This window comes from Artibeus jamaicensis, unplaced genomic scaffold, assembly GCF_021234435.1.
Source record: "Artibeus jamaicensis isolate MK-2021 breed Jamaican fruit bat unplaced genomic scaffold, CSHL_Jam_final scaffold_474, whole genome shotgun sequence".
Lineage (NCBI taxonomy): Eukaryota > Metazoa > Chordata > Mammalia > Chiroptera > Phyllostomidae > Artibeus > Artibeus jamaicensis.
The window spans coordinates 5,103,696-5,128,179 of record NW_026522046.1 but is presented as its reverse complement, the minus strand read 5'-3'; the positions used below and the strand labels follow the sequence as shown (position 1 = coordinate 5,128,179).

Here is a 24,484-nt window from a genome sequence, read left to right as displayed (position 1 = left end):
ATTCAACCGTAAGGGTTGGTAAAGTGGCTTTTGTTATACCTAAAAAGAAAACATCTTGAACTTTAGAAAGACTGATTATTTGCTGCCTTTAATTAGCATTGTTTCCCTCCGTTGCAATTGTGCTTCATTTTATCCACCACTTCATTTACTGATCTTCAGGGACATTTTTTTTCTTAGTATTTTTTTAAAAATATTTTATTTATCTTTAGAGGGGAAGGGAAGGAGAGTGGGAGAGAAACATCAATGTATGGTTGCCTTTCGTGTGTCCCCTGCTGGGGACTGGCCTGCAGGAAACTGGACTACAACCCAGGCATGTGCCCTGACTGGGAATCGAACCGCGATTGTCTGGTTCGCAGGCCTGTGCTTAATTCACTGAGCTACACCATCCAGGGCCTCAGGGACATTTTTATAAACCCTGGATGCAGGTGGTAGGTAGAAGAAAGCAGCAATTCGTTTTAGATGAATTCTTACAGAAGCCTTTTTTTTTTTTTTTTTTTTTGAGAAAATTGGTTTGTGTGGGTTTGTTTTTTTTTTTAAGATTTTATTTATTTATTTTTAGAGAGGAAGGGAAGGAGAGAAGGAGAGAAACATCAATGTGTGGGTTGCCTCTCATGAGTCCCCTGCCAGGAACTGGCCTGCAACCCAGGCATGTGCCCTGACTGGGAATCGAACCACGATCCTTTGGTTCGCAGGCCCGTGCTCAATCCGCTGAGCTGTGCCAGCCAGGGCCCAGAAGCCATTTTATTATTTAAAATAAAGGGATATATTGATCACTATATACATATATATACACTAAACGTCTTTTTGTTTATTTCATTTGAGTGATAATTGCAAAAATTGGCCTAATTGTCATCTTATATCCTTACATATTTAACTAAAGCTAGCTTCTTAGTTCTTGCCAGTTTTCCAGTTGGTCCTTTATTCAGCTGCTCAGTCGCTGCATTTTCTTTCTTTGCCTTCCTTCCTGCTGCCCCCCATGACTAGCAGCGTATAGACACATTCTTATAAAACTAGTATGTAAGTATAATATATCTATTATATAAAATTTAGAGAGAACAGGAAAAGTTAAAGAATTGTTCAAAAGTGCTACCATTGAATTAATAAAATATTAATGTTTTGGTATATCTCCTTCCAATTAACATTTTTCAATTGAGTTTTTACTTATTTATTTATAGATTTTATTTATTTATCTTTAGAGGGGAAGGGAAGGAGAGAGGGAGAGAAATATCAATGTATGGTTGCGTCTCATGCATTCCCTGCTGGGAACAGGCCTGCAGCTCAGGCATGTGCCGACTGGGAATTGAACTGCGATCCTCTGGTTCACGGGCCCATGCTCAGTCCACTGAGCTATACCAGTCAGGGCGTATAATTTATATACAGTAAAAAATACTTCCAATTACTGTTTCTGCATTTTTTTTGTGGGGGGGGTGGTTACATACACCTTTTTATTATTGCAGACTTCCTCCTTCAGTTCCTTCTCTTGACTCTTATTAATGTGCTTCAGAAGGACAATTTCATTCCTCTTAATTCTTCCCATTTTGTACTGATCATTTTTATTTTCCATCTTCCACCATAGAGTTTATCCCCTTCTCTAGTACCTTCCCTTCTTTCGACTTCTTATCGTCTAATGAATCCTAATTCAGTTAGGTTAAAAATTCATTTTTGATAATATACTTGCCATATTATCTAATGTTTACTCTCTTGGTATTACAGGTCATTAATTTTTACATGAATCTTCTGGTAGAAAGAAATAGAAAACAAGGCTATCCACTACTTCATGCATTCAGTACTTTCTTCTATCCCAAATTAAAGTCTGGAGGTTACCAAGCAGTGAAAAGATGGACCAAAGGGGTCAATCTCTTTGAACAGGAACTAATCCTGGTGCCCATTCATCGGAAGGTACATTGGAGCCTGGTGGTGAGTTGAGAGGGTTAATTTTTGGAGTTTGGATAATGACCATCTTCTGTCTTTCTTTTCTTAAGATTTTATTTATTTATTTATTTATTTATTTATTTATTTATTTATTTATTTAATTTATTTTTTTTTGAGAGAGGGGAAGGCGGGAAGAGGGGGAGAGAAGCATCAATGTGTGGTTGCCTCTTGCATACTCCCTACTGGGACCTGGCCTGCAACCCAAGCATGTGCCCTGACTGGGAATTGAACCAGCGACCCTTTTGTTTGTAATCTGGCACTCAATCCACTGAGCTACACCAGCCGAGCCTGGATAATGACCATTTTCTTAAACAAAGGCTACCCTATTCTGTCTATTGAAAGGCCATACTAAATGTTAAAGGCATACTCCACAGGGTCCCTTAGTTCTTGAGTCGAACAACTTAGAAAGATAGAAGAGAGTTGCTGTAGCTGAGTACCTTTCATTTTTAACAGGAAAGAGTTTTAGTAAACTTATAAACAACCCATGTGTTATTTATAAGTTTTTTTTAGTATAGGTTACTTGTAGAGAAGTAAAAGTATAAAGAAAAAAGCAAAAAGAAGTCTTGTGACTCTGATAAGGACCCCTGATGTTTTGGGGATTGAGTTTCTAAACCTTTATGTAGGAATGAGAGTATACAGGTATACATTTTATAGAAATGAGGGTCATACCATCTGTGATATTTTGTAAAAACTGTCTTAGAAATCCATTCATGTTGATACACATATTGATGATTTTAAAGATGCTTTTCCTTTTTAGATATAAAATCTCGCTCCTGTTGTGGTTGTTTCTGGATGTTGCATTTTTCCATTGTAGGTGATAGACCTAAGAAAAAAGTGTCTTAAATATCTGGATTCCATGGGACAAAAGGGCAGCAGGATCTGTGAGATTCTCCTGTAAGTAAAGGTTAAAAGACTTCACTGTTACCACGTTATACGCTTGTTAGGCAATTGGTCTTCTAATCGTGGCGGGTGGTCTAAAACGTAGTGAGGACGGTCTTCCCAGTTGTTCGGGACTTGACTTGCGTCCACCTTTTTGTTTAAAAACAACCTAATAGCTGATCTTCTCTGAGAAGTCTTCTTGTTTAGTAGCATCATTGAAAGCAAGTTTGTTATATGTTATAAGGTAAAATATGTCTTATTAGAATCCTGTAAAATAAGTCTTATTTAGATTTATTTGGGATTGACACATTATTCTGAACGTTCTAGAACTGTTAGCTGATAAGTATTATTTTTCTGAATTCTCTTTTTCTTTTTTTTTTTTTAAATATTTTACTTTTAGAGAGATAGGAAAGGAGGGAGAAGCAGAGGGAGAGAAATAGCAATGTGTGGTTGCTTCTCAGGTGGCCTCCATTGGGGACCTGGCCCACAACCCAGGCATGTGCCCCGACTGGGAATTGAACTGGTGACCCTGTGGCTTGCAGCCTGTGCTCAGTCCACTGAGCTACACCAGCCAGGGCAATTTCTCTGAATTCTTAAACCCACTCATGTCTCTGTGCTTTCCTTGATGGTTGAGTTCATCTCTTAGAACCCAGAGGTAATTTTTAAGTTAGAGTATATGGTTTGTAGGCAACTATTTCAAATAGTAATTGGTAGAAACCTGGCTTCAAATCATAGCTGTGTAAAGTGGTGACATGAATGTCACAGTGAGGAAGCTAATCCACAAGACAAGTCTGTTTTGAACCTCTGCTGTTCACTGGAAGCCAATGCAGGTTACTGTTTTTCATTTTAGTAAGCATACTAAGATGATTCTAATACGGATACTTCAGTAAGGAACTTGTTAAATGAATGATATGAAAAGTTACTAATTAGTTCAATTCTTTTTCAGTGTTTTAATTATTTTCATTTATGGTTTATCTTGAGTAGAAATTATAAATTTTTTAAAATCCTAAAATACACCAGATCATTTATAAAGCAGTGATGTACACACCTGTGTGCACATATACATGTATTATCACGTGCACAGAAACATTCTCATGGGAGTAATGCAGCAAGACTGGTATGGTGCTTATAACAGGATATTGAAAACCTATACTTTTATGACATTTATACTTTTGAATTTTTAAAAAGGTTTTATTTACTCATTTTTAGAGAGAGGAGAGGGAGAAGGAGAGAAACATCGATGTGCAAGACAAACATCTATCTGACTCTCACACACTCCTAACTGGGGACCTGGCCCGCACCCTGGTGTGTGCCCTGACTGGGAACCGAACTGGTGGCCTTTCGGTCTGCTGGATGGTGCCCAACACACTGAGCCACACCAGGCAGGGCTTGAATATTTTTCAGAGTATGAAGGGTTTAACTCCTGTGGTTGTATCTGAACTTTGGGTGTGGCTTCAGATACAACCTTTTCTGATAACCCCATTCCACCTTTTCTGAACTTTGTACTTTACCATTACCTACCTTACCTCATCCTCATCTCCACCCCAAGAAAAATGTAGTTCCTCCATTACATGAGAAAATAACATTAAGGATAATGTGTTTTTAAGTGAGAAAAAAGTTGTAAATGAAGTCCTTTTTTTTTTTTTTATAGAACAAAATGTGTTTTTAAATTGTATATACAGGAGTGGAGTAGAGAAATAGGAATACACAGCAAATAATTACTGTTAATTAATTCTGGGGTGATTATTATGAGATCCTTTGCATTTTACATTTATATGTTTTAATTTTTTTTTAAAAAAGCATGTGTAATTTCTATAAGCATACTGAAAATTTAAATTTAAAACCAAAACTTATGGAGATGAATTTAAGAATGGCATATGTTAAACATCATAGAGTTCTTGTAATTATAATGTCTTCACGAGGGTTCATCAATATATTCTTTGTTTGTTTTTTTTCAGTCAGTATTTACAGGATGAAAGTAAGACCAAAAGAAATATTGATCTGAATCTTTCAGAGTGGACGGACTACAGCATGAAGCCACATGTACGTGATGATCATCTGTGTTTCAGATACTTTGTTGCATTCACTGTCAGGGGAACACTACGTAGACTGACCTTCCTCCCTCCCCCCCTCTCCCGCACACTCATCCTTAGGCATGCATTCTCCTGAAGTGTATTGTATGTACATCTTAAGAATGATCCACTTCTCAATCTTTTAACCAAGATGTTTGTTTATTAGCCTTTATCTTATTGATTAAATTATAAATGATAACTCATTAAGTTCAGTACTTTTCTTGGTTGGCCCTAATGAAAATTTGAAATTCTTGTTCAAAATTTATCTAGAGAGGACACAGGGTAGGAGAAAAGAAACTTACTTGGAAATATTGTATATTTAGCTCTTTTTTTTGAAAGTATAGTTTATTGATTATGCTATTACAGTTATCCCAATTTTTTCCCAGTCCCCCCTTCTTCCAGCATCCCAGTGCCTTAGTCCATATCTGTGGGTCATGGATGTAAGTTCTTTGGCTCCTCCATTTCCTATACTATTCTTAACATGGCCCTGTCTGTTTTGTGCCTACCAATATGTACTTAATCCCTGCACATTTCCCCCCATTCTTTTTCTTCCCCCTCCCCGTTGATAATATTCCAAATGATCTTCATATCTATGATTCTGTTCCTGTTCTAGTTGTTTGTTTAGTTAGCTTAGTTTGTTTTTGTTTTTTAGGTTCAGTTGTTGTTCCTAGTTGAGAGTTTGTTGTCATTTTATTTTTTTATTTTTATTTATTTATCTTTAGAAGGGAAGGGAAGGAGAGAGGGAGAGAAATATCAATGTATGGTTGTTTCTCATGCATCCCCTGCTGGGAACTGGCCCCTGCTGGGAACTGGCCTGCAACCCAGGCATGCGCCCTGACTGGGAATCGAACCGCAATCTTTTGGTTCGCAGGCCCATGCTCAATCCACTGAGCTACACCAGCCAGGGCTTGTTGTCATTTTAATGTTCATAGTTTTTATCTTTTTCTTAAGTCCCTTTAACATTTCATGTAATAATGGCTTTGTGATGAGGAACTCCTCTCGTTTTTTGTTGTCTGTGGAGCACTTTATCTGCCCTCCCATTCTAAATGATAGCTTTGCTTGGTAGAGTAATCTTGGTTGTATGTCCTTGCTTTTCATCATTTTGAGTACTTATTGCTAGCCCCTTCTTGCCTACAAAGTTTCTTTTGAGAAATCAGCTGCTAGTCTCATGGGAACTCCTTTGTAGGTAACTATCTTCTTTCCTCTTGCTGCTTTTAAGATTCTCTCCTTGTCTTTAATCTTGGGTAATGTAATTATGATGTGCCTTGGTGTGTGCTTCCTTGGGTCCAACTTTTTTGGGACTCTGTGAGGTTCCTGGACTTCCTGGAAGTCTATTTCCTTTGCCAGATTGGGGAAGTTCTTCATTATTTGTTCAAGTAAGTTTTCAATTTCTTGCTCTTCCTCTTCTCCTTCTGTCATCCCTATGAATGAGATAATTGGAACATTTAAAGTTGTCCCAGAGGTTCCTAAACCTCTCTTCATTTGTTTGAATTCTTGTTTCTTCATTCTCTTCTTGGTTGAATGTTTATTTCTTCCTTTTATTCCAAATCATTGATTTCAGTCTCGGCTTTCTCCTTTCACTGTTGGTTCCCTATATATTTTCCTTTATTTTGCTTACTGTAACCATCGTTTTTCCTTTATTTTGTTGCCATACTCAATGAGTTCATTCTTACCCACCAGTGTTTTGAACTCTGATAGATTACGTACCTCCATTTGATTTAGTTCTTTTTCTGGGGTTTTGTTCTGTTCCCATGGCCGTATTTCTTAGCCTCCTCAATTTGGCAGCCTCCCAGTGTTAGTTTCCGTGTATTAGGTAGAGATGCTCTTACTCCCTGTCTTAGTAGTGTGGCCTATGTAGAAAAGGCACCTGTAAATTGTGTGGGGTGGAGCCTTAGGTATTTGCCAGGGTGGGGCAACACACTTCACTGCTTAGTGGCTCTGTGTGTGACCCAGAGAGGGGACATTGCTGCTGCCTGGCTTCTGGAGGCCTGCTTAGCACTCATCTGGCTTCCAGTCACCTCACCCACCTCTGGTATATGATTGGTGCCTTTCCAGCTGCTCCCGTGTTGTTTGAGTAGGGTATGTTCTGAGTCTGTGTGGGCCCTTTAAGTGGCAAAAATCAGCAGGGTTTTTTTTGTTTGTTTGTTTGTTTTTGCCTCCCCAAGCCTCACTGGTTTTTACAGCCAGAGGTAATGGGGGTTTGTCTTCCTAATGAGGGTTTGTCTTTCCAGTGCTGGAACCCTGGGCTGTGTGGTCTGGCCTGGGGTGGGGATTGCTCACTCCCAAGGTATCCCTCTTGACTTTTATCCACCGCATGTGAATGTGAGGCCGTCCATGCTGCCTGTGCTGTCCCTGCCACCACCTCTCTGTGCCCCACGACCTTTCTGCCCCTTCTCCACAAACTCTGCCCCTTCTACCCATCCAGATGAATGTGGCTTCTTTAAATCCTTTTCCATTAGACTTTGTACAGTTTGATTTTTCTGATGGTTCTGGGTGTTACTTGATTTTGAGATCTGGTTGTAATTCTTTCTATGGTTGCGCAAGGAGGCAAAGCATGTCTACACCTCCATCTTGATGAGAAGTCCGTAATTATCTCTTAAGGATGAGATAATGGGACTCTTAAGGGTCCCATGCCATGCATCCTCAAGAGTCCAGTATGCTATTTGTGACTGTGCTTTGGATCTTGCCAGATTTGAATCTCATTCAGGGTTGAAAAATGCATGCATTTTTGAGTCCTAATGGCTTCTTTTTAAAGTAAGCTACATGAATAAATTTTAACCCTAACCTGTGTCCATCTAGCCAAAAGCATTTTTGTTTCTAAGTGGAATAATTAGACATGTAAGCTTTGGAATTTGCTCAGGAGAGCACAGATATAAGAAGAGTGTGTTAGGCACTGACTGGTGTGGCTCAGTTGGCTTGGCATCATCCTGCAACACAAAGGGTTTCTGGTTTGATTCCCAGTCAGGGCACATGCCTGGACTGTGGAGTGCAAGAGGCAGCCCATTGCTGTTTCTCTTCCCCTCACTCCACTCTCTTCTTTTTTCTCTAAATAAGTAAAAGTTTTTTGTTTGCTTTTTTTTTTGTTTTTTTTTTTTAAGAAGAAGAGTTTGTTAGGATTAATACTGTGTTCTAGGAAATGTAAGAAGGAAAATAGCCCTTGCTGGTGGCTCAGTAGATTGAGCACCAGTCTGTGGACCGGAAGGTTCCTTGCGCCAGTCGTGGTCCAGGCACAGGCCCCCGGGTTGTGGGCCAGGTCCTGGTCAGAGGTGTGGCCAGAGGCTGCCAATCGATGTTCCTCTCACACCTTGATGTTTCTCTTCCTCTGTTTCTCCCTTCCCCCTCCCTAAAAGTAAGTAAGTAAGTAAGTAAATAAATAAATAAATAAAATGTTTAAGGGGAAAAAAACCCCAAATTCTCTTTATTTGTATATTGGGGTCTATACTTCTCTCCCACATGTAAGAGATGCTGGGCTTGGACAAAGAGGCCCTGCCATATGTATGGGTAGTGTGCATGTTTAAACAATTTTTTATAAAAATCATCTGAATTTCTTTTGAATAAAAATTGAGTATGTTTTCCAAGCCATGGAATCAAACTATCTTATATTCTCATCACCTTGTGCTCAAGGGAACTGAGCCAAAGTGTGTGAGGGGCTGGTGCAGATTAGTGCCTTTGTTTGGCCTGGGGAATGTGTGTATTTGGAATCCACTGGCTTTGGCTTTTGGTGCGCTTTTGCCTCAGGACAGAACTGAGCAATCAAGGCAAGATATCCTAATTAGGTGAAGCCTATCAAGAAGCTTTCTGGGTGTCCAAAGCAATAGTCTTGTCCTGGCCAGGGAAGGGAAGTCAAACTCTTGTCTTTCCTTCTGAGAAACATTTTCTGTGGGGCCACACACTCTGCCATAGTTAGGATTTTTAGTGCCACATAAAGACTAATTGTGTAATGCCACACTTAACATTTACTTTATAATATTGTTGATCCACAGTAATATTTAGAAAAAGTCAGAGTAGTTTGCATTTGTTGAAATTTTACCTTTACTTCTCATCTTGTTTTTGTGATTTCAGGAGATTCCTCAACAGTTGAATGGGAGTGATTGTGGAATGTTTACTTGTAAATATGCAGATTATATGTCTAGGGACAAACCTATCACATTTACTCAGGTGAGTGAAGACCCTTCCTCATCCACTTGTTACTAAACAAGATAAACTTAGAGCACGTTACAGGGCCTGGCACATGTGAAGATGCTAATACCGGTAGCTGTGCTCCTGCAGCTGCCGTAAGCCTCGGCTGTAGCCCCACTCTCACAGGGGGAGGGCTCGTCACTGCATCTGCTCTCAGGTTTGTCCTCCCTAATCACTGGTAGCTATTGGGTCAGTTTGCTCTCTTTCCGCTCCAGTGTGCATTGGTTTGTCTGAGTGTTACTGATATTTTTTCTGAAGGAGGCATGCCAGAATATGTAACAGCAAGGGAAAGTAAGGCTTTGTGAGAACCTAAGCCACAAGTGTTAGATGTAACTATGAATACTGCTTTTCCCATTTGTTCTAGTTATTACTGGTTTTCCATTGCTCTGTATTTGAGTGGACATTAAAATATGTTGGGAACTCGTGAGAATTTATGTTTGTAATAGTGTATTCTCAATGGTTTTACAACTGAGGACGATCCCCTTTAGAAATATTTTTCTTAAAGAGACCTCATTTTGATATGATGTCTACCAAACTGTACTTACTGAATAAATAGTAGGACTGGTAACCAACCCTCTTCCGAGCTTCAGGTCAATGTGAAATAACCCTCCCATGCTGAATGAATACAATTCCAGTCTAAAGTAAGGACACTTATTGGTTAGTTTCAGAATAAATGTACAGTTTTTTACTACATGTTTTGAGCTATTTAAAATGCATAAATCCACGTATGAAGACTTTCTAGGTCCCTCCAGTAGGAAATCACTTTGTTAGGAAGGTGTGGCCAGCTGTTTATAATGACACACCATGACAACTTTAAAGGCACAAACTTCTGGTTTCATCAAAAAGAGGACTAGTTGAATTATAGGTGAATTTGGATTTATCATGTATATTTGCTTGTTTGAAATTGCCCCATAGTGATTATCAGTTCAAACAGAAAAACATTAAGCACAGCATCTCATTCTTTGGTACTTCTAAATAACAGCCAGTTATTTTCTGAACCTGATGACATGAGATTTGAAGGGGAGAAGTTGCTACTTGAACAGTACTGGCGATGTACCTACCACATTTTGTAGAGCAGAAAGAAATCTGTGGATTTGGGTTTTTTTTTCTTTACTTAAATAGAATTCATGCTTTTATTAAAAAGCAGAATATGCTAATTTAAGTAGAAAAGATGTCTATTGTGCTGCCACTTGGATATTCCCATTTTCAGTGTGCATTTTTGTTATCAGGCTGTTGGACTCTTGTATAATTCTGTACCGTGCTTTGATTTTCCTTAATATGTAAAAATACTAATGTACACTCTAATAGACATTATAAACCTTTCTTATGGCTTCATAAGTCTGTGCCAGGATATAAACAGTCAAGGCTTTCCTAAGGGATATAAGCACCCTGCTGTGTTCACATGACTGCACCTAGAGGCTGTCGAGGCTGTGCAAGGACATGTAACGTCTGTGTTGTCGGTGGATTCTTTGCAGCACCAGATGCCTCTCTTCCGGAAGAAGATGGTGTGGGAAATCCTTCATCAGCAGTTGCTGTGAGAACGCCCTACCCAGTCCCTTAGCTGCTGGTGGTTCTTTCTCGGAGGGACATTTTCATATACCTCATGCATTGTGGGTTAAAAAGTCCCTGCATCACCTGTTCTGTCACAGGTACTGACAAGCATGAAGGCCCTGCACCCTAGTGCCCTGACTTGGTATGCGGAGGGCTGCCTGCAACCGTGTTTGAAAGGATGTGCTTGCTCAGAGCCCTGGACTCTTCAACCCACATAGGAACAAACGCTAATTAATACTTTATTTTAAAGATTTCCCCCCCTGTGAATGTGTAAAATGCAGATTTATTCTATGAGTTGTTTTTTTCTGTGTTTGTTCACGTGTATTCATTCTCTGACTCATTTGCAAATGTAATGGGCAGTGGCTGTTTCTGCTGCTCTTTTACAGTTAACTTGGAATTACTTGTTTGAACTATTTATTTCTGAAAAGAATGTTAATCAAGCTTCCACTGCCTGCTGAAGATGGGGCAGGAACTCAGTGGGGGGAGGAAGGAAGGAAGGAAGGAAGTGTTAATTAACTTCTCTAGTGCTGGAGCAGTAACTGCCAACTTGGAGCTCAAGGTCTTTTTTTGAGGCTTGAAAATGCCAGGAGAAGCGCCACAGTGTAGGGCTCTGATTGCTTTTCAGAGGAAGCCTGAGACTCGGCATTGGCACTGGGTCATGGAAAAGCAGAACTGTGGCCAAGGCACTCTGGCTATCCAGGCATCTTCAGAAGAGTGCCATGGTCATCCTACAGAGACTTTCCTTTCTGGAAATGAGGCAATTGCTCTCGAAACTGGATTCAAAATAACCGTAAACCCTAAATTTTCATTTTCACCCCAGACCTGGTAGAATATAAACTTCAGAATTGTAAGGGCTGGCCTGAGCTGTTTATTTCAAAAGATGCTATTCAATTTAAAGCTATTTTTCCTCAAAGTTTTTTTTTTCTATATAGAAAGCTAAAATTAAGTTTTGTACTCATTAGGATTTAAACTCCCCCACTCCATCCCTACTGAAATTTGTGGAAGAAAATTTAGTACTTGGCTCTGAGGTTACCGGTTATACGATAATCTATTTTGCATATGAAAGTTTGTATTTAACATTTTTGTTCATTAAAAACTTTACAGTGGTTATGCATTTTTAATTTCAGAAAGTTTAGAGTTCGTCAGAACTTATTTTGCAAGATCTAGTGCCTAGTGTTGCTTTTCTGATGTAATAAAAGGTTGCCTGGCAGAACCTGAAAGGTATATGCTGAAATGATTTCTAACCCTTTCCCAAAATAAACTCCTGAACTTGTCCTGCCTGGTACACAAAAGCAAAAGGTAGAATCAGAAAACTGGGCACGTGTTAGCTATGAATCAGCATGTCTGCCATCTGGAGGGCCCCAGGCTGCTGGCCACAGAGGCGTGCTGTTGCGGCCAGTTTTCCCTGAGACATGTGGGTCTTGGTGTGGGCCCTGGCGCCTGCGATGTGGATTGGAACTGCTGTCCCTATCTGATAGCCAAACCAGAGGACATGTGCTCAGGTGATGATCGAAGAATGAGCCAGTGGTAGTACCTTTCCCTCAAGCTTAGGCTGCACAGAGAACTCTTCCCGCAGCTGCTGTTCCTTTCCTGGGGCTGCAGGAGTGAGACCAGTGAATACTGGGACCAGGCAGCCAATACTAAAAACCTGGTTCCCACCGTGCAGTGGTAGGTCTCATCTGAGACCATAGCACCTTGGTTAACATTTGTTCCCTGTGGGGGAAATCCTGCCAGGAATGGCAGTTTGTGTTCTGCCCATGTGAGTGAGGCTGGGTGTTGATGTATTTGTACTGCATTTGAGGGGCTTCGTAGAGCAGCTCTCACTGGGTGTTCCCTTAATGTGTGCTCTTCAGCGTAGCTCCGCACAGTCTCCCTCACATGATGACACTGATGAGAACAGGGAGGTGAGTTAGGAATGGCATTCTACTTAACCCTGAATTCCTGAGCTTGTTCAGGCTGTGCTGCTTCTTTAGGCACTGGTGTGTGTCTCCTGGTGCAGAGAAACTTGTTGGTAATAGAATTTTTGTATCTAAACAGTTATGAGAAAAGCAGTCACATGATTTAAAACAGGTATTGATTTTGTCAACATTATGTATAGTACATAGCAATATTGAAATCATCAACGTTAAAACCAGTGAGACATAATACAGGGGTCTGGCACAAATAATGCCTCTTTCTAATGGCAAAATCCTAAGCATGTAATTCTTTAACATAACAATATTCACACTCAAACACCATATGACATTTTAGCCTAAATGTTCAAATTAAAACTAAAGCTATTACACACATATTACCCTACCAACCACACTCAAGTAGGCCTTACTTCTGCCATAGCCCTGTATTTTATAGTAGTTTGGGGGTTCTGAAAAAAAGGTGGAGTGAACCATTGATCCTTTTTAGTAGGCAGTCTCTCCTAAAGATGGATTAAAATAGAAAAAAGAGACCGTTGGTGAGCAAAAAAGTCCTTCTCATGTTTGACCTTGTACCAGAGTCAGGATGCTGGTGGGAGGGAAACAGACTCGGGCCTCGTGGGAGATGTTCTGGAGAGCCCTGCATTCTACCTCAGCTGCTAAGGCTGTCAGAGCTTCTGGGCTTTACTCCTCCGAAAGCTGAAGCACAACGTGGGGCGGCCCTTCCCACGGCGGGTGTCTGCCTGCACTGCGAGGAGTTGCGTGGTACCGGGACCAAGGTGTGGGTGTGGGGAGAGTGTGCATGAGATACACTGAAGCTGTGATACAAATAAATGAAGTAGAGAAATTTAATAACCTTAGTACTGTAGTTCAGCCATATTGTTTAAATTGGCTTTTGTGAACTAATTGGCAGCCTAATTTCTTTATGATAGTTTCTTTGAGAAAACCTCTAAGGACCCATTAAACAAACATTTGGTACTTGTTTGTAAGTTGGGGATCTAGTTGGCTGTATTGCTTTGATATTTTTTTCTTTAAATTTTCCTAATATATATAAGGAAAGGGTTTGGGTGTTTGAAATAGGTGTCAATTTTATCTATCAATAAATCCATCTCTTTAATTCAGTGGCTTTCAGTTCTTTTGATTGCGACTCAGTAATAAATGCATTTTATATATATTGTGACCAATACAGACATGCAAATAATTTACACAAGAGTTTTGCCAAAGCATTACTTGCTCCCCTCTGAATTTTATTTTGGTATTTAAGATAAAGTACATTGTGACCATGTGGATTTCTAAACCCACCAGAGGTTGGAAATCTAGTTTGAAAAACACTGCTCTAAATGAACTGACAGCAGGATGTGGATTATGTTCAAAACTAAAGCTTGAGACTCCAAAGATACGATAAATGTGGGGCTGAGATGTTTTGAGATGAGTCAATCTAGGACAACAGGCCAGAAGCTCAGCAGAAATACATGGTATAAAACTCTTATTTTTCAGGGTTTTACATTGACATTTCCTGAAGTATGTTAAGCAAAAGTCCTATTATTTCTCTCTAAGAAATAAAGGGTTCTGTGACCCAGTGAATGTGTATCAAGTGCTGCGTAGTAAACACAATGTATTGCTGTCAATCTAGCACTGCTGAAACTTGGACGTGAAGCCTTTCTCTGTGACCTGTGGAGCTGTTGTATGGAAACACTGGACAGGGTCGAGAAGCAACACAGAACTTTTGGGAGCATGCACCTCAAATATATACCCGGGGAGCACCCTCCCCTACCCCACCTCCAAGCACACATATTGCCTCCTTAAGATCATGTGGTAAACTCAAGTCTGTGGTTCCCACTTACATTTTCTTTGTAAATTTTTAAAATTGTTGCTTTATTAGAGTTCTCCCAGTTTTTCCTGTTGTTCTCCCCTGCTTCGCTCACCCACATTTTCTTTAATTCTACCTATAATAGGTGTTTATAGTAGAAAAATAAAATAACTGCTAAAAGGTAAAGAAGAATTTTGCAAACTTAACACCCAGAGTTCATAACTCTTACTGATAGTTTGATATAAATCCTGGTCTTCAATATGTACTCCTGCGTATGTGTATGAGTATGTGTTGTGTATGCTTGTGTATGTATTTATTAGTATGGACTGATACGTATATATGGCATATAACCGTTTCCACTTAATTGATCTTGATTATAATTTCATGTCAATAAATATTGACATTTTTAAGTATATTTTATTGATTATGCTATTACAGTTCTCCCAGTTTCCCCCTTTGCCATCTTCCACCTGTTACCCTCATTCCTTCCAGCATCGCCCACTTAGTTTATGTCGGTGGGTCATACATGTAAGTTCTTTGGCTCCTTCATTTCCTATAGTGTTCTTAACCTCGCCCTATTTTGTACCTACTATTTATGCTACTTCCTGTACCTTTTCCCCCATTCTCCCTTTCCCAGCTGGTAATTCTGCAAATGATCTCCATATCTATGATTTTGTTCCTGTTCTAGTTGTTTGCTTAGTTTGTTTTTGTTTTTTAGATTCAGTTGCTGATAGTTGTGAGTTTGCTGTCATTTTACTGTTCATAGTTTTTACCTTTTTCTTAATTTAAGTCCCTTTAACATTTCACATAATAAGGGCTTGGTGATGATGAATTCCTTTAACTTGACCTTATCTGAGAAGCACTTTATCTGCCCTTCAATGCTAAATGAAAGCTTTGCTGGATAGAGCAATCTTGGATGTAGGTCCTATCCTTTCATGAGTTGGAATACTTCTTTCCAGCTCCTTCTTCCCTGCAAGGTCTCTGAGAAATCAGCTGCTAGTCTCATGGGAACTCCTTTGTAGGTGACTCTGCCTTTTTCTCTTTCCCTTGCCAAGTTAGGGAAGTTTTCTTTCGTTATTTTTTCCAAATAAAAGTTTTCAATTTCTTGCTTTTCCTCTTCACCTTCTGGCACCCCTATGATTTAGATGTTGACACTTTTGGAGATGTCCCAGAGTCTTATTCTCTCTCTGTTTTTTTTTTTAATTTATTTTATTTTATTATTTATTTATCTTTAGAGGGCAAGGGGGGGAAGGAGAGAGGGAGAGAAACATCAATGTATGGTTGCCTTTTGTGCGTCCCCTGCTGGGAACTGGCCTGCAGGGAACCGGCCTGCAACCCAGGCATGTGCCCTGACTGGGAATCGAACCGCGATCGTGTGGTTCGCAGGCCCGCGCTCAATCCACTGAGCTACACCAGCCAGGGCTTCTGTTTTGTTTTTGTTTGGGTGGTTTTTTTTGTTTGTTTTTTGTTTTTCTTAATTCTGTTCTGGTTGAAAGTTTATTTCTTCCTCTCCAAATTGTTAGTTTGAACCCTGGCCTCCTTCCCTTCACTGTTGGTTCCTTGTGGATTTTTCTTTATTTCACTTACTGTAGCCTTCATTTCTTCCCCTGCGCTTTTACTTTATTCTCTGAGCATCCTTATCACCAGTGTTCTGAACTCTGCATCTGATATGTTGGCTATCTCTGTTTTGTTTAGTATTCTTCTGGGCTTTTGTTCTGTTCTTTTGTTTGGGCCATATGTCTTTGTCTCCTCGATTTGGCAGCCTCCCTGTGTTTGTTTCTGTGTATTAAGCAAAGCTGCTTTGACTCCCTGTCTCAGTGCACCTATTAAGTTGTATGGGGAGGAGTCTTAGGTATTCACCAGGATGGAGCAACCTGCTTCTTTGTGGCTCTGTGTGGGGAAGGGAGCAGTTGAGGTGACAGTGCTGCTGCCTGTTGCTGGAGGCTTGATCAGCACTTGCCTCATTTCCACTCACTTCACTTTGCATCCATTCCATCTTCTAGGTGTTGCCCTGGTGGCGGTTCCTGGAGTGGGTGCGTTTAAGTACATTTTAGAACCATGCAGGCCTTTTAAATGGACTCTCCTGAGAGATCAGCAGTGTCTTCTTCCACCCCACCCCCACTAGGTATTACAGCCAGAAGTTAGGAGGCTGTTTTCCAGGCCCCTGAACACTGGGCTGCATGGTCTGGACTGAGGCTGGGATCGCTCGCTCCCAAAGTATCCCTCCCAATTTTTATCCACCACACATGGGGGCCGCTCATTCTGCCGACCACCACCTCACCACCACCATGTCATGTCCTCTCAGCCCCAGCTTCCCATATTTGCCCCTCCTGTCTGGATGAATGTGGCTTCTTTAAATCCTTGGTTGTCAGGCTTCTATACAGATTGTTTTTTGTGGCAGTTCTGGGTGTTTTTGTTTTAAGGTTGTGATCCTTAATTGGTTGCACAAGGGGGTGAAGTATGTCTACCTATGCCTCCATCTTGACCATAAGTCTACACAATCAGCCAAAAGTCTGAGAAGCGATTTACCAGAAGTCTAAATACTGACATTTTAGTTGCAGCATAGTGTTCCAGCAAATGACTGTAACAAGATTAACTTAGTACAGTGTTGTTGAAAACTGTGTCCTGCACAATGTTTTGGTTACTCAAGAGAAATTCTTAGAATTAAAGTTTCTGAGTTAAAGTTATGTATAACAAAGCCCTGGCTGGTGTAGCTCAGTGGATTGAGCGCGGGCCTGCGAACCAGAGAATTGCAGTTCCATTCCCAGTCACGGCACATACCGGGGTTGCAGGCTGGTTCCCTGCAGGCCAGTTCCCAGCAGGGGACGCATGAAAGGCAACCATACATTGATGTTTCTCTCCCTCTCTCCTTCCTCTCCCCTCTAAAGATAAATAAATAAAATCTTTAAAAAAAATCCTAAAACATAAATATTAAATTTAAAAAAAGTTATGCATAACAAAAAAATCACGGACAATAATCATTGATATTTTGACTTATTTCTTCTGGCACAAGATAATTATTTGTAATCTCCATCGATTTAAGTTTTATAACACACAGTTGTCACCCCCTTTCAACAGTTATTAAATGTGGCTCATCTTTTTTCTTTGAAGCTTTTTTTTAAATTTCACATTCATTTTTAGAGGAGAGAAATACCAATGTGTGGTTGCCTCTCATGTGCCCCTTACTGGGGACCTGGCTTGCAACCCAGGCATGTGCCCTGATGGGAAATCGAACTGGCGACCCTTTGGTTTGCAGCTGATGCTCAATCCACTAAGCTACACCAGCCAGGGCGTGACTCATCTTTGAAAAAATATTTTTAGTATTTATTGATTGTAGAAGAGGAAGAGAGAAAGAAAGAGAGAAACATCAATTTTGTTGTTCTACTTATTTATACATTCAGTGGTTGATTCCTGTATGTGCCTTGACTGGGGATTGAACTCACAGCCTTGTCATATCAGGGTCAATGCCCAACCTACTAGGCTACGTGGCAAGGTCTAAATGTGGGTAATTTTTGTTGTTTTTTGGAAGGGAGGGAGAAAGGGAAAGAAACATCAATCTGTTGCTTCTTGTTCACATCTGGACGGCTGACCTAACCTGCAACCCAAGCATGTGCCCTGAATGGTGACCTTTCACTTTGAGGACGATGCCCAACCAATGGAGACACACCAGTCAGGGCTAAATGTGGATCACCTTGATTCGCCATTTTTTTCAGAGGGGCGGAGAAGATTTGGAGTATTTTATTTTATTTTTTAGTTATATGTTACTGACTATGCTATTACAGATGTCCTGATTTTACCCCCTTTGTCCCTTTCCACCCAGTGCCCCTACTCCCACAGGCAGTCCCACACCACTGTTCACGTTCATGAGTGATGTGTTGTTGGGGACCACCCTGCCTGGTTTCAGAAGCTGTAACCGCCCATGGCTAAAGCTGACTGAGTAGAGACCTTGGGACCATAAGCCACTAAGGAGACAAAGCTTATCTTCCAGGCTGGGTGTCTTTTACCTTACCCTGCTTAGCCCCAGGCAGATAACTGGTTAGCCAATGATGGGTAAGATTCCTCAAGGGAGGGATGACCTAAAAAAGGCATGGTCATGAAGAGGCCCTCAGGGAAGGACTTGGGGGACTATAGCAAACGGGGTGATGGACCCTCACCCCTCAGCTTTGACATAGCCTGAGTCCTCATTCTGTCTGTGAGAAGTCTAATCTCTTGGCTGCCTTACTTCTGCTCCCTGGCTTAAGCCTGAAACAATGCCAGAGGGTGATGCAGCCCTGGGCAAAAATGGCAGGTTCCCCAGGGCACTCAGGCCTATGAAAGAATGCATAAAATCCTGTGAAACCTGCTTTGCTAAGAATACCCTCAAATTTCTGATAAGGGTCCAATTATGAAATGAGTTTATTTCCCAGTCTTATAGCCCCTTAGCTAACTGACCCTGACTCTGAATAAGTTCTCATCATTCTTTGAATGTGACCTATTGTTTGATCCTTGCTGCCTGACAATGATTGGTGAGCTCTACCTGTATTCCTGTGCAAATTGAACCCAATAAAAGCCCATTGAGGAACAGGCTCCTGGACCTTCTCCTTCGAGAGATCTGCTCCCCAAGCAGATCATGTCTTGGTAGACTTATTTTCATCCATGGTGGATGGGGGTGCTCTGCTGGACAAAGCTCCCCCACAATGCATGTAGGTTCTTTGGCTACTCCATTTCCTATATTAATCTTAACATCCCCATGGCTATTCAGTAACTACCTATTTGTACTTCTTAATCCCCTCACCTCTTCAACCATTTCCCCATGCCTGCCTCCCATCTGGCAACCATCAAAGCACTCTCAGTATCCATGATTCGGTCTCTGTTCTTGTTTGCTTAGTTTGTTTTTTAGGTTCAAATGTTGACTGACAGGTATGTATTTATTGCCATTTTATTGTTCGTAGTTTTGATCTTTTCTTAAATAAGCCCCTTTAGCATTTCATTTAATAATGGTTGGGTGAGGATGAACTCCTTTAGTTTTTTCTTGTCTGGAAAGATCTACCTGCACTTTGATGCTAAATGATAGCTTTGCTGGGTAGATCAATCTTGGCTGTAGGTGCCTGCTTTTCATGACTTTGAATGTTCATTGCCAATCTTTCTAGCCTGCAAAGTTTGAGAAATCAGCTGAGTCTTATGGAAACTCCCCTGTAGGTCACTAATGCTTTTCTTTTGCTGCTTTTAAGATTCTCTAAACTTTGGCATTTTATTATGATGAGTCTTGGAGTGGGCCTCTTTGGGACACTCTGTTTCCTGGACTTGTATGTTTATTTCCTTCAACAAATTATAGAAGTTTTCTTTCATTATTGTTTCAAAGGGATTTCTAATTTCTTGCTCTTTCTTTTCTGGCATCCCTTTGATGTGAATGTTGAAATGCTTGAAGTTGTCACACAGGTTGCTTATGCTATCCTTGTTTTTTGGTTTCTTTTTTTCTTCTCTTGTCCTGATTAGTTGTTTTTTGCTTCCTTATCTTCCACATCACTGATTTGATTCTTGGCTTCATCCACTCTACTGTTGTTTCCCTATAACTTGTTCTTTATTGCAATCAGTATATCCTTTCTTTCTGACTGAATCTTTTTTATGCTGCTGAGGTCCTCACTAAGTTTTTTGAGCACCCTTATAACCAGTGTTTTGAACTCTGCATCTGATAGATTGCTTATCTCCATTTCATTTAGCTCTTTTCTGGAGTTTTGGCCTGTACTTTCATTTGAGCCATGTTTCTTTTTTTTATATGCATATAATTTTTAAAGACTTTATTTTTAGAGAGAGGGGAACTGCTGGAGATAGGGATAGAATCATCAATGTGTAGCCCCCTTTCATGTGTCTCCAGCTGGGCACCTGGCCTGCAACCCAGCATGCACCCTGACTCAGAATCAAACCTGTGACCCTTTGGTTCACAGGCTGGTGCTCAATTCACTAAGCCACACCAGCCAGTGCTGGGCCATGTTTCTCTGTCTCCTCATTTTGGCAGCCTCCCTGTATTTGTTTCTATGTATGAAGTAGAGCTGCTTTGACTCCGTGTCTTGTTAGTGTGGTCTAATGTAGTAGGTGTCCTGTAGGGTGCAGTGACACAGCCTCCCCTAGCACCCAAGCTGGGTACTCAAGCTGCAGTCTTTGTGTGGGATGAGTACACCCTCTTCTTGTAGTCCAGTCTTCATCACTGTTAGCAGGTCAATGAGAGGGATTTACCCAAGCCAGTCAGCTGGAAAGACTGGCTGTGGCCAGTGACCACCAATCTCTGCCCTCTGTGGAGGATCAGCTGTGCAGGAGCAGGAGGAAGGTGCTTCAATGTGTTTGTAGCTGTCCACTGGGTGTGCAGGCTCTGGGATTCCCTGGGTGGTGCAGGCCCCGGTGAGCCCTCACCTGTGTTTTGCCTGGAACCACCCTGCTTTGGCTCTAAAGCAATCTGAGATGGCTGCTACTTGTGCTGGGCTTGGGGATTCCCAGGTGAAGCCAAGCTGTGACGCTAGGCTGGCTGCTGCTAATGCCAGGCCCGGATCAATGAGCAAGAGGTACAGGGGGTGGGGGGCTGGGGCTTACTGAGGCCAGCTGTTGCTTGTTTGAGAGGATTTAAGAGGTTGTAAAGCATGAGTGGAGACCATCCATTCATGTGGGAAAACAGCTTGAGTGAACTCCTATTGGGTGGGGCTTGGAGGAGTCTCTGGGGATCTCCAGGGTGGGGCAGTGTTAGGTAGGTTGATGGAGTCTCAGATATGGCGCCTGCCTGCGGTTCTGTGGGAGGAGGGTTAAGGAAAGGGACATTGACCTCTGCCTGCCTTTTGTCTGGGAGAAAGCTCTCCCCCAGCTCTCACCTTGATGCCGGACATTTCAGTTTCTCCTTGTATGACACTGGCACCTTTGAAGCAGCTACTCTGATGCTGGATATCAGAGGGAATGAGTCTGAGTAAGTCCATGTGTGGGTTAAGGGAAACCCCTTGGGACTCCAGGAGTTTCTTCCACTGACTCAGTCCTTGCTGGCTTTTGCAGCCCGAAGTTAAGGGGACTGATCTTCCTGACACTGGAACCCTGGGCTGGGGGTCCTGGTGTGGAGCTGAGACTCCTCGCTCCCAAGATATCCCTCCCAAACTTTTATCCACCACACGCGGGTCTGGGGCCAGTCTGTTCTGTCTCTGCCCCGCTACCAGTCTGGATGGATGTGCTTTCTTTAATTTTGTAGTTGTTGGAACTTCCACTCAGCTTGATTTCTGCCAGTTCTGAGTGATGGGTCTATATTTAGTTGTAATTTTGATGTGGTTGTGTGAAGAGGCAAGGTATGTTTACCTATGCCACCATTTTGATCAAAAGTCCAGGTCTGGAGTATGTAAAACAAAACCCTGACATGTCATTGTATCTGAATACTTAAGAATGTTTCACTAATAACTTTTTAAGAACCTCTGTCAGTCATGGCTGAGAGGCTCAGCGGACTGAGTTGCTAGCCTGAGAACCGAAGGGTCACTGGTTCAATTCCCAGTCAGGGCACATGCCTGGGTTGTGGGGTAGGTTCCAGTAGGGGGCATGTGAGAGCAACCACACATTGATGTTTCTCTCCTCTTTCGTCCTCCCTTTCCCTCTCTCTAAAAATCTTTCTTTCAAAAAAGCCTCTGTTATTTTCACCATCTAACAAAATTAGTAAGAATTTGATAATATCATCTAATACTCAGTTCATATTCAAATTTCCCTGTTTCAAAACTAAATTTGTTTATAGTCTTATAATCTGGATGTACAGTGGGCTGAATGGTGGCCTCCAAGAAGTAAATCTGTATCAATCACTGGAATTTGTCATATGATTTTCTAGGGCAAAGAATAAATGCTAATTTCTAGGGCAATCACTGTGATTAAGTTAAAGATCTTTTTTTTTTAAAATAGTTTTTTTAAAGATTTTAAATTTATTTTTACTGAGAGGGTAAGGGATGGAAAGAAACATCAATGTGTGGTTGCCTGTGTACCCCCAACTGGGGACCTGGCCCACAACCCAGGCATGTGCCCTGACTGGGACTCAAACCAACAACCCTTTGGTTCGAAGGCCTGCACTCAATCCACTGAGCCGCCCCAGCCAGGGCTCAGTTAAAGATCCTGATGAACTCACCTTGCGTCGTTTGGGTGGGCCATGAGTGCCGTCACATGCTTTGTAAGAGAAAGGCAGAGGGAGTTTTGAGACAGAGGAGGAGGTAATGAAATGGGCTTAGGCTTCGTTTGTATTTTATACCCATTTTTGTGGGAAAATGGTATTTTAATGGTTTTTAGAACAGGCTCTGTTACTTTATAAACTTGTGTTTGTGGAGGGTTTTTTGTTTGTTCTTGTGGGGGTGGTTTTGTTTTTTAGGTACAAGAGACGATGGTAGGAGAGACTGGAGCGATGCTCCCACAGCCTAGAAAGCCTGGAGCCACCAAGGTGGGAAGAGCCTCCAGAGGGAACACGATGTCCCTGCTGACGCCTTGATTCGACTTCTGGCTCCAGAACAGTAAAAGTTTCTGTTGTTTTAATCGATCAGATTTGTGGTAATTACAGCAATCTCAGGAAACTAATACAAGATCCAAATTAAATGCACAAATTTCCTTTGGTTGTCCTGATCGCTGGAGGTGACTGGAGGCAAATGGGAATGTTTGTTGGCCACATCTGAGATGAGGCAGGGCCCTAAAATTCACTCCTGGGAACGAACCAAGTACTTCGGATACACGACCGAGTCACTGCTTTTACAAGAGAATGTAGGAAGCATAGAGGGTAAGCTGGAATGCAATTTTGCTCCGAGTCTTTCTCCTCATACCAGCTGTTTCTGAGAGAGCCATGAAGAACACTCGGCTTCTGGAAAGGCAGTGACTGCAGGTGGCTGGTGTGAGCCAGGATAGAAAACTAACCTGTGTGTGGTAAGTCCGAACTTTTAACTCATGGGCACCTTAAAAGGAATGTTGAGAGGAAAGAAAAGGCAGCAGCAACACTTGACAGTAAACACTGGGAATTTGCTAGCTGTGTCATCAGACATCAGCGGTGGCAGGCCTAAGAAATCTGCATCAGGCTCGAAGACAGTGAGAGATGTGCGTGCAAGTACAATTTAAGCTAGTCTCCAACACCTACATTTGTGGACTTCCTTCATAATTGTTAACATGGGGATGCCTCTGTTGCCTACTTCCTCCCCCAGGGATGCAGGAATGACTAGGCTCAAATCTTTTTCCCATCTCGGTCTACTCACCGATTCATTCCGATCCCACCTTGAAGCCAGGTCATTGGTCTTCCCACTCCCCGTAGAAGTGCAGTGTGTTCCCCCGCCCTCTCTCCCTGCCTTGTCAGGATGCCTTCTTCCCATCTGGGCCTAGTCTTTTCGTTCCCTCTGGTTCTTTGTTGAAACCCCTCCAGACGTCTACTGAGTCTCCTTTTTACCATGTCTGTAAGTTCCCCCTCTGTGCTGAAACCTCCTTCTAACCCGCAGCCAGCCTCACTCATCCTTCCTTCCCAGTTTCATGTTGGGGATGCCTTGAGGCAGAGTTGGGAGAAATGCACCAGGACAGGGGGATGTTCAGGCCTACTGAGCACAACTAGTGAGATGTTAGCACACTGAAAACCACTATGGGTCACAGGTGTTTAAGGGGTTCAATCCAAGGGAGCAGGGGGGTGTGGCTTTCTGAGTCATGTAGGCTAATGGATTTCAAAAGCTTTGATATTGACCCAAGTCTCCATTTGACAACTATCCTTGTATTTTGTGTAAAATCATACTCAGTGCTCACGCTGCCCTCTGGAAGCTCAAGTGGGCCCGTACCCAGAGGCTAAATAATCCAGCCTTTGGGGCTTCAGAGAACTAACTGGCTGTGAGCCCTAACAGGTGAGGCTCAGCAAAGGGACACTGGGTTGATTCCCAGTCAGGGCACATGCCTGGGTGGCAGGTTTGGTCCCCAGTCCCGACTGATGATTCTCTCCCTCTTCTCCTCGCTCTAAAAATAAAGTCCTTTTTTTTTTTAAAGAAAGAAAGTGGGTGCTTTTCTTTGTTTAGGAACAAGGCCAGATGGTCTTATTCCTGTCTTCCACCTCTCTGTGCAGCTCCCCTCTCCTGCTGCAACCTCAGGACAACTGGATGCCTGGTACCACGGTGGGTCAGAGGTCACCTTAGCACCTCCTTACCTTTCTCTCGTATGTT

The 24,484-nt window shown here is 41.8% G+C and overlaps 1 protein-coding gene across 5 annotated transcripts in view; it reads left to right on the top strand.

Moving 5' to 3' along the window:
* The window catches only part of SENP2 (SUMO specific peptidase 2), a 36,769-nt gene extending 24,943 nt beyond the window's left edge, over window positions 1-11,826 (top strand). For 4 of the 5 annotated variants that reach the window (XM_037131294.2, XM_037131290.2, XM_037131295.2 and 1 more), the window contains 5 exons: window positions 1,714-1,917; window positions 2,747-2,826; window positions 4,770-4,854; window positions 8,946-9,041; window positions 10,712-11,826. In XM_037131294.2, the coding sequence (XP_036987189.2) occupies window positions 1,714-1,917; window positions 2,747-2,826; window positions 4,770-4,854; window positions 8,946-9,041; window positions 10,712-10,831 (585 nt within the window). In that variant the 3' untranslated portion in view covers window positions 10,832-11,826. Of the gene's footprint in view, window positions 1-1,713; window positions 1,918-2,746; window positions 2,827-4,769; window positions 4,855-8,945; window positions 9,042-10,537 lie in introns of all 5 variants that reach the window. The other variant, XM_037131293.2, reaches the window with a different exon arrangement.
* The last annotated feature ends 12,658 nt before the right edge of the window (window positions 11,827-24,484 follow it).